Below are 9,501 nucleotides of genomic sequence, written 5' to 3' on the forward strand. Positions count from 1 at the left end.
CTCATTCATTCACTCACTCACTCATTTACTCATTCCCTCCCTCATTCACTCACTCATTCCATCCCTCCCTCCCTCACTCATTCACTCCCTCACTCACTCATTCACTCTTTCATTTCCTTATTCACTCACTCACTCATTCACTCACTCATTTTCACTCATTCATTCACTCACTCATTCACTCACTCATTCACTCACTCATTAATTCACTCACTCATTCACTCACTCATTAATTCACTCATTCACTCACTCATTAATTCACTCACTCACTCATTAATTCACTCACTCATTCACTCACTCATTAATTCACTCACTCATTCACTCACTCTATTCATTCACTCATTTTCACTCATTCACTCTCTCATTCACTCATTTATTCACTCATTTTCACTCACTCATTCACTCATTCACTCACTCTTTACTCACTCATTTTCACTCATTCATTCACTCTCTCATTCACTCATTTATTCACTCATTTTCACTCACTCATTCACTCATTCACTCACTCATTTTCACTCATTCACTCACTCATTTTCACTCATTCCCTCATTTTCACTCATTCACTCACTCATTTTCACTCATTCCCTCATTTTCACTCATTCACTCACTCATTTACTCATTCTCTCCAGAGCACCCTGTGGGGCCAGGCTCTCGGCTGCATGCAGGGCCTCAGGTGTGGCCCCTACCCAGACCCTGGAGCAGCACTTCCTCCTGAGGCCGGGTCCCAGCTGGCCAGGAGCTCATGCTGCTCCCTGACCATCCCTGCTGGCTGCTGAGGCACCTGAGGAAGAGGCACCCCCACCCAAGGCTTCCGCACCTGTTGGGCAGCCCTGGGGGGGGGAAGCTGTCTCCCCAGCTTTCCTTATGGTGTGACTCTAATCCAGTCGAACAGAGTGGGCCTTGTGCCACTCAGGACCCCAGCCCTGCCTCACAGATGCCCTGGTTAGTCAATTGACCAGCCTGTCACTGTCACCAAGTCTGAAGGACGGAGAGGAGAGCTGAGCCCAACACGAGGCTCCAGGCAGTGCAGGGAAATCACAGAGTGTTCTCTGGGGTGGGCAGACGTGGCTGGGTCTGATGGTTGAGGCCTCGGCGGTGGCCGAGGGACCCACACCCGGCCGTGTAGGTCCAAAGCTGGACACTGAGTCATCTCAGGGCCCCCCAGGGTGGAGCAGGAGATGACTGCCTCAGCAGCAGACTGCTGGCGGCCACTCCCAGACCCCTCCCCATCCCCTAGTCAGACCCCTCCCCCAGCCCAACCGAGAAGCAGACCCCCACTGCAAGAGGGCTGCACTCACCTGGCCCACAGGTTGGCCCCACTGGCATCCAGCCCTCCTAGGGAAAGAGCCTTGGCCTGGGGCCCAGAGCAGTGGGTGGCGAGGGACAGGAGGAGGGTGAGGCCTGATCTCTGCAGGGCACCTGGAATAAGGCGGGCTGTGAGGGTCCCAGTGGCAGCAGGGGCCGGGGCATCCGGGCTCCAGGGTGGGCCTATGACCCCCACCATGGGGGTCTCCTTGAGACCAGAGGACACAGAGGAACTTCTGGAGCCCCACAGCACTGGCCACCTGTGCACAGCCTGGGCCTGAGTGCGGGGCGTGTCTGGTGGTGTATGCACAGGCGTGAGGCTGTGGACCGTGTGTAGGCACCGCACGTGGTAGGTGACAGTGTGATGGGATAGGTGACAGTGTGCACGAGTAGCACAGGCGTGAAGTTGTGGACACGTGCAAGCACGCACAGATAGGTGACAGTGTGCACGCGTGGGTGATGGTGTGCACGGGTAGGTGATGGTGTGCAGGGTAGGTGACGGTGTGCATGTGTAGGCGACGGTGTGCACAGGTAGGTGACTGTGCATGTGTAGGTGACAGTGTGCACAGCTAGGTGACGGTGTGCACAGGTAGGTGACAGTGTGCGGAAGGTGACAGTGTGCCAGGTAGCACACCAGCGTGAGCTTGTGGGACGCATGCAAGACGCACAGGTAAGGTGATGGTGTGCACACTTAGGTGACTGTGCATGTGTAGGTGACAGTATGCACGGGTAGGTGACGGTGTGCACGGATAGGTGACAGTGCACGGGTAGCACAGGCGTGAGGCTGTGGACGCGTGCAAGTACGCACAGGTAGGTGATAGTGTGCACGGGTAGGTGACAGTTGTATGCATGAGTCTGGCAGCGTGTGCACATGCGCACCCATGTTGCACACGTGTGAGATGGCAGGTGCATATGTGCGAGCTCCTTCTCCGTCTAGCCAGATGCCCCGTGGCTCTGTGTTCTCACAGTGGAGCCCTGAGACCCCCAAGACAGAGGAGGGGTGGGGGCACAAGCCACCTTCGAGGGCCCCAGCTGCTCAGTTCTGCAGTGGGGGTCACAGCAGGGCCTCCTAGCAGGAACTAGGGGCCCAGCCCATGTTCCTGCTTTGGAAACTCAGCCCAGGAAGGGGGTTCGGGTGCAGGGGAGCCCCCTTATCTTGCTGGCCCTGGGGAGACCATGTGGTGAAGTCTCTTCTCCAGCAGGCGTAGAGCAGGGGTTGCCACAGCCCACACAGATCTGCCCACGGCCTCCTGGGCTGCTGAGGCCTGGCCCACCCCTCTCAGGGAAGGTGAGGCACTGGGCAGCCCTGGGCATGGCCAGGGTCCCTCCCCACCCTGGCCTTAGAGCCTGGCCCTGCCTGTGCCCGGGCTGCCCAAGAGAATGGTGTCTCCACTCACCTCCCCCACGATTTCCCCAGAAGCCACGTCCAGCTGCCTGGGCCAGGAGTGGCCCCTTCTAGCCAAGCTTGCCTGCCCTGCCTCACCTTCCCAGGACCCCCATGCCTGCTGGGGTGGGCTGGGCTCACTGTGCCCTGGCAGCCCCCGCCGCAGCTGGCTGCTGCTGGGCAGGGCCCACCTCCTCCTTCCTTGGCTTGGGACAGATCCTGGCTCAGGAAAATGGGGTGGCCAGGGCCCTGGGCACTCCCACGTCTGTGGGATGGTTTTGCCACGTGGGCCTGGCACTCTGGAGGCCCCCCTTCTGCATGGAGTCTCGTCTCACCCACTCTGGGGCCCATGTCTGTGCGGCAGCGTACACTGGTCATCCTGGCTGAGACGTTCCAGGGCAGGAAGGTGCTGGGGCCACGGGCAGTGGGTCCAGGACTAGCTGGAGAGGCATGACACAGGTGAGACACAGGTGAGACGCACAGGCTGGCCCCACACTGCCTCCCACCCCCTGGGGTGTGGAGAGGGAGGATGCAGTCCGGGCTCACCCAGGGCGGTGGGGCCAGAGCTGCGGCTCTCCCACCTTCAAGGGGGAAGGATCCCATAAACAGTAAAGTGCAGCAGGAGGGACCGGGAGCCGGCGAAACCCTGGGCCTTTCTTATCACAGGTAGGGGCCTAGGGGACCCACGGGTTGCTGTGTCTCCAACCAACAGCAAGTGCCTCAGGCAGCCTCGCGCACCCCGGCTTCGTCCTCCACACACCCAGCGGCCCTGGCAGCTCCCTTTCCCTCTTTGAGCCCCAGATGTCCGGCTCTGTCGCTGAAATCTGGCCCCCAGTGGCAGCTGGGGTAGCCTCAGCCACGCTGGAAATGGAAGCTGCAAGGCCAGAGGAGTCAGGGTCCCGGTACTGCTGCGGGCCACTGCCTCCTCCTGGAACCAGCCTGATGGCTTTCGGGCACCTCTGGGCCTCCTGACTGTGGCCCAAGAGGGAGACAGGGAGGCTGCCCCACACAGAGGCAAATGCAGCGGCTTGGGACCAGCCCTGCGGTGGGCTGGTGGTGGCTCCCACCCGCCCTTCTCACCTGAGCAGAAGCCCTGGGTGCGGCCGGGGAGGTGCTGCCTGGGCTGTGGGGTGGCTGCTCCTGGCAGGGAGTTGCGGACCAGGTGCTCCAGATGCAATCCCAGCCCGCCAAGTGCATCAGCTGCTGCTGTTGAGTGCCCGGGTGCAGAGATAGTGCGGAGGGGGGGATGCCGGGGTCCCTGCTCACCTCCACGCTGGCCTGGCAGGCGGCATGGGACTGCCCCACCCCGCCCCACTCCCACAGTGACGCCCGCTTGGCAGTCCTGTGGGGGAGGCCCAGGCTGTGCCAGGTGATGCACCGTGTCAGCCCAGGTGGTCAGGCCCCTGGGGCGACCTCAGTGCACACAGGGCACCTACTCCCTTTCCCCCACGGCCGAAGGCCTGAGCTCACAGCTGCGCAGCGGCCAGCCCATGCTCCTCCCTGCCCCACCAGGGCTCTTGCCTCTGCAGTCTCTGCCCCGCCCCAGGGTCGGTGTCGCGCGCCTTGCATCTGAGCTCCGGTTTTCGTGTTTGCTGGTGCCCTGGCTGTACAGGCTGGCATCTCAGGCACTCCTGGTCTATGTGCCCAGGAGCCGATGGAACACGGACACACTGCTGCTCCCTTGTTTTGGCGCGACATCAGGCTACACCGAGGACCAATGCGGTTGGCCAGGCCATGGGTGACAGCCTGCCCGGGCCCTTCTGCTGGGTAACCACGACACAGGAGCTGGGCAGGCAGGAGCACCCGTGTGCTGCCACTGTGGCCTCCACCAGGGCAGGCCAGGGCGGCGAGGAGAGACAGGAGGGACTTCCCAGCCCGCCTGCCAGGCTTCTCCCCTCACTGGGACTGGGTGCTGGGTGTCCCAGGCTGAGCCCCAACCCGGCCCACCTACCCCAGCTCTCATCTTGGGAGGGGCTCAGCCCCTGCTTGGCAGGACCACAAGGGCACCAAGGCCCTGGGATCCTGCAACTCAGGTTCAGCTGTGGCATGACCACCCCCTGCACCAGAGCTATGGGTGCCCAACGAGCCAGCCCCATGGCCAAGCTGAGACTTAATCCCTGCTCTGGGTCTTGTGGGGGCTGACAGCGGGGGGACTAGTGGGTGACTGTTCCCCAGGCCTGTACAGGCCCCTGGGAACCCAGATGCCCCTTTGAGAGCTCCAGGCTGACCCTGAGGCATGGGCACCACAAGGGGCGGCACTCAGGAGGCCTGGCTTGTTGAGGAGGGTCCGGCTCAGGTCAGGCCTTGAAGGCCCCTTGGCCCGCTAACAGCTTGGCCCGCTACCAGCTGGGCCAGCCCAGCTGGATACAGCGGCTCCAACAGCTGCAACCGGTCGCAGTTAGGGGCAGTGAGGTCGGCAGCCCCCAGTCCAGAGGAGTGGGGTCCCATGGGGCAAGGTGGGGAGACAGTCCCACTGGAGAGGAGAGCCGTGCCTGGCTCCGACTTGGGCTGATTCAGACAAGAACCAGGAGGAAGCCCGGAGACAAGCCAGCCCTGGGGGAGGGGAGGCCGGGGCCAGGGGCCGAGAGTGCACACATCCCCAGGCTGGCCAGGGAGGGGCCTGGAGAGTGACGGGCGTGCTGGCTGGGAGGGCTTTGCTGCTGCTCTCTGTTGGGGTCACCCAACTGGTGCTACTTGAGGGTTATGTGGTCTCTTCAGATCTGCACCAGCCCCTTCCTTTACGGATGAGGAAACTGAGTCATGGGAGCAGCAGCAGTGAGCCCAGGGCCTGTGGCCTTGCCTCAGGGACTCTAGGGCTGGAACCCGTATCTCGGCTGAGGGCACAGTGGCAGCCGCCTCCGGTCCGGGGCCTAGTGGGGACTCCGGGTCTGGAACCCGTGTCTTGGCTGAGGGCACAGCGGCAGCTGCCTCTGGTCTAGGTCCTGCTGCTGTCACTGCTGGGGTCCTAACCAGGGTTTCAGGGCTGGCCCTGGAGCTGGACAGTGGCAGGCAGGGGCCAGGCAGACCTGAGACCAAGTGCTGACCCATGAGACGCCCCTTCCACAGAGCTCTGAGACTCGGGGGGCCGGGCCCCTCTGGCCCCAGGCCTGGGCTGACACAAGGGCCTGGGCTCTGTGAAGGTCCCTGGCTGGGCCCAGCTGGGTGCTCCTGCGGTTCTGGTTGTGGGGGCTGGGGGTCGTCCGGGGCCTGCCTAGGCCAAAGCTGCAGGGTGCTTGCTGTCTGCAGGAGGGGCTGATAGGAGCCAGAACCACTGCGTCTGTCCCGGGTCCTGCTGGGACCTCAGGGCAGGAAAGAGAGCTAGGAAGGGTCTGGGTAGCCAGACCTGTCCCTTGGAAGCCCGGCTTTGGACACGTTCATGGTCACCCTTGAAGCCAGTCAGTGAGCATTTATTTGGAGTCCCTGGAGCCCCGCTGTAGCCAGGAGCCCGGGCTGTGGCGTGGGAGACAGAGGAGGTGAGACCCGGCAGGCCCACAGCTCCCAAGCTGGGGTCCCGGAGGCAGAGTGACAATGCACGGCTATGTGTGAGCCAGGCAAGCGGTGACGTGGTAGAACTGTTAGCAGGGGCCTGGGAGACTGCAGCAGGCTGGTGCTCACGGCGGATCTGAGGGATGGGTGTGCGTGGCAGGGCCTTGGCCATGGCCCCTGACCAACGTCTGTGCAGCAAGCACCACACTGAGCTCAGAATCCGGGCGGAGAGGGAGCCACAGATACAGTGAGGCCGAGGCACACACGAGGCACACAACGGCCCAGCAGGAACCGTTGGGTCTCGGGAGGAGGCAGCCGAAGGCAAGAGGATCTGCAGAGCAGCGAGGGGCAGAGGACACAGGGACCAGATGGGTCTCCCAGGCCAGGTGAGCTCAGAATGGCCCTTCCCAGCCCCTCAAGGGGATAGGCTGGGGCCAGTAGCTGACTGGGCCCAGGAGTGGCCCATCCTGGAAGCAAAGGCAAGCCTAAAACCTGGCCCTGCCTCTTCAGTCCATAAAACTGATGCCCCTGGGGTGAAGCTTGGGATCCAGAAGCTATTCCAGGAGGAGGGAAGGACCTCGGTTTCTCCCGAGGCATACGGGTAGTAAGGTCCTCAGGATCCAGCATCAGTCCCACAGCCGCAGTGCGATGTTGTCGCCTGTGATCACGGCTGCCTGGCGCCCCCTGCCGGCCCCACCTCAGCCCTTCCCCACAGGCCTGGCCAGGGCAGTCCAGTGGGCCTGATGTTCCCGGGTACCTCGAGGCCCCAGAGCTGGTGACCACACGCTTGCTCGCTCATCTCCCTAGAGTTCTGCTGTGCAGCTACCACCCCCTGCCCCAGCCCCACGGCTCTCAGCTGTCTGGCTCCAGCGTCCACTCTGACAGCCACTGCAGGCAGGGGCCCCGCTGTGCCTCAGTCTCAGGGGGCTTGGTGGGGGGTGGAGGGGGCCGGCCAGGCCCAGGCAGGATCGCGGAGGGGCTGCCTGGCCTGGGGCCCCTGTCCTCAGGGTCAGGGTCAGGGGTGGCCCGTAAGGCCTGCACAAGCTGGTCCAGCGGCTGCAGCAGGGTTTGGGGGCTCCAGCAGGCGTCCAGAGAGGGCAGGAAGGGGTCAGGAGTGCAGACCTCTACACACTCGGCATCCGTGGGGATACGCAGATAGAAAGCGTGCAGCATCATTCTGAATGGTCGGTCCTCCTGGCCTGAGGGCTCTCCGTAGGTCAGGTCGCCCACGACGGGGTGGCCCAGGGCACTGCAGTGCACGCGCAGCTGGTGTGTCCGGCCTGCAAGGTGAGGGTGCCGCTGGATCAAGCGGGTGGTGGGGCTGCTCCACACGAACCTCCGTGACCAGGCCCCACCTCCTGTCATGACCCCACTGGAGCCCTGGAGCAGCCCCTTGGGGTGGAACTCTCCCTGTCCCCTGCCATGGGTAAGGACATCAGTGTTTGGGACAGAAGACTGCATTCAGGTCACCACTGATGAGGACAGGGCCAGGGTGGTACTTGGTCCTGGAGAATCCAGGCCAGTCCGACCCCCCAGGACTTAGTCAGGAGCCAGCAGGGACCCTGTGTCCAGGTGAGAAGCTGAGAGGCTGCAGAATGTAGAACTAAGAACACAGGAGTGCTTGTTGCCAACTCTGCCTTGATGCTCAGGGTGGCCCAACACGGGCTACGTGGCTCCGTGTCTCAGTTTTCCTTCTGTCACCACCAGGACACCGCCCACCCCAGACACTGCCAACCCCAGACACACCCGTGAGTGGCTTCAGCAGCACTTTGGAGACAGGATCGCCTGCGTACAGCCCGTGTTCCAGAACCACGAGCTCCGTGAGGCTTGGCTTTGGGTTCTCACAACCTGGGGCGCAGATGGCATGTGTGAGGTCAGCGGGACCAGCCTGGGGCCCAGGCTCACCCACCCTAACCCACGATGCCCGCCCAGTTGGTCCCTGTCTGCCCACCTGCCCAGGCCCACCCCAACCCACAATGCCCGCCCAGTTGGTCCCTGCCTGCCGCACCCTGCGTGCCCTCGATGCACATGGTGTGGGCCCGGCCTTCCGTGCCGTTCCTGCCGATGGCATGGCTGATGGTCACCCGGCTCTCCTGGATGTGCCCCCGCAGCTGCAGGACAGGGGGAATCACACAGTTCACGGGGCAGCCCGCCACTGCTGGGGAGCCCACCTAACACCAGGCAGCCATGTAGAGCTTGGTGGGAGGCTTTGAGCCAGGGCCTGCCCAAGTGGGGTGGGAGTCCTGAGTCCCCACGCCCCACCCCAGGACTGACCAGATCTTACCAGTGCCAGGTAAGCCTTGGTCACGCGCCGCTCCTTGAAGCACCTGTATGCGCTGCCAGCAGCTGCCTTGTTTAGGGCCACGCACAGTGCCCCGCTGGTGGAGAAATCCAGCTGGTGGCAGAACCTGGGGTGGGGCAGAGTCCAGCGTCTGAGCCACTTTCCTCCACAGACGCTGCCGTGGGGCTCTGGCCGCCCCGCCTACCTGAACCCGTAGCAGGTGTCGGGGTCGGCCAGCTCCGGGAAGCGGTGCCGCAGCTGCTTTTGTAGCGTAAGAGTTTCCCGCCACGCCTTGCTGTCAATGCGAACGTCCCAGTGCTTGTTGACCACCAGGAAGTCGCGGCTCCGGTACACGATGGACAGGTTCTCCACGCTGCCCGGCTCCATGGCCGGCCTGCCGAGGCACGCGTGGGTGCATGTGCTGTGAGCAAGTGGGGGGCGCCCAGCCCAGCATACAGAGGTCCCCGCACCCCCTCACCCGGGCTCCAGTGCGAAGCCACAAGCCAGGTGCGCAGCCCTCCTGTGCACCTGCATCCTCAGTCCCCAAGATCAGGCCGGGGCGTCAGCTGGGGGATCAGGGAGTCAGCCTGTTCCCGGCTGACATGCCTGACCCAAGCCTGGAGAAACAGCCCGTTCCGAGCCTGCCCCACAGAGCCTCCCCAAAGACCCTCCCCTCCAGGGGATGCACATGACGGCCTCTGCCCGACGGTGGGGGCGGGGAGGGGCAGCAGCACTCTCGGGTTCCAGCAGCCAGGTCTGCCCGGGGCGCGGGGCAGGGCTGGGGCCTCCTCGCTCCCCGCAGCCCGCGCAGACCGGCGCCCCGCACAGCCCCGGTGGGCAGGCCAATCCCGACTCCGAGCCCCTCCCGCGCCAAGACTGACCTGCTGCCGGGCTGTGCAGTCCAGGCCCCCGATGCCGTGACCGACGCCGGCTCCAGCCCCGCGCCCGCGCGCTCCTGACCCAGAGACCCTGGAATCCTCGCTCCGGATGCCTAGCAGCGCTTCCGCCCTGCCCCGCTGCGCGCGCAGCCCCGCCCCCGGCCCGCCCC

The 9,501-nt window shown here is 63.6% G+C and overlaps 2 protein-coding genes across 2 annotated transcripts in view; both read right to left on the reverse strand.

Moving 5' to 3' along the window:
• The window catches only part of LOC108519465 (mesothelin-like protein), a 16,291-nt gene extending 13,227 nt beyond the window's left edge, over window positions 1-3,064 (reverse strand). Inside the window, exons 1-2 of the mRNA XM_017858520.1 lie at window positions 3,022-3,064; window positions 1,296-1,416 (exon numbers count right to left, since the gene is read on the reverse strand). Of these exons, the coding sequence (XP_017714009.1) occupies window positions 1,296-1,416; window positions 3,022-3,064 (164 nt within the window). The remainder of the gene's footprint in view (window positions 1-1,295; window positions 1,417-3,021) is intronic.
• Window positions 3,065-6,070: 3,006 nt separating this feature from the next.
• Window positions 6,071-9,463, reverse strand: RPUSD1 (RNA pseudouridine synthase domain containing 1). Its single transcript, XM_017858521.1, has 6 exons — window positions 9,335-9,463; window positions 8,659-8,847; window positions 8,457-8,580; window positions 8,181-8,283; window positions 7,919-8,020; window positions 6,071-7,452 (listed from the first exon to the last, which is right to left on the reverse strand). Exons 2-6 carry the CDS (start codon window positions 8,838-8,840, stop codon window positions 7,025-7,027), a joined length of 939 nt encoding a protein of 312 aa, XP_017714010.1. The 5' UTR covers window positions 8,841-8,847; window positions 9,335-9,463; the 3' UTR covers window positions 6,071-7,024.
• Window positions 9,464-9,501: the final 38 nt, after the last annotated feature.

The sequence above is a fragment of the Rhinopithecus bieti genome, unplaced genomic scaffold, assembly GCF_001698545.2.
Source record: "Rhinopithecus bieti isolate Rb0 unplaced genomic scaffold, ASM169854v2 scaffold_47707, whole genome shotgun sequence".
NCBI classification, from domain to species: domain Eukaryota; kingdom Metazoa; phylum Chordata; class Mammalia; order Primates; family Cercopithecidae; genus Rhinopithecus; species Rhinopithecus bieti.

Bases quoted from the DNA above. Each gene is read 5' to 3' on its own strand.
- RPUSD1 (XM_017858521.1), bottom strand. From the start codon at position 8,840: ATGGAGCCGGGCAGCGTGGAGAACCTGTCCATCGTGTACCGGAGCCGC. The intron at 8,581-8,658 runs GTAGGCGGGGCG...GCCCCACCCCAG, and splicing joins GACACCTGCTACGGGTTCAG to GTTCTGCCACCAGCTGGATT. The intron at 8,021-8,180 runs GTGCGGCAGGCA...TCTGCGCCCCAG, and splicing joins GTGCATCGAGGGCACGCAGG to GTTGTGAGAACCCAAAGCCA.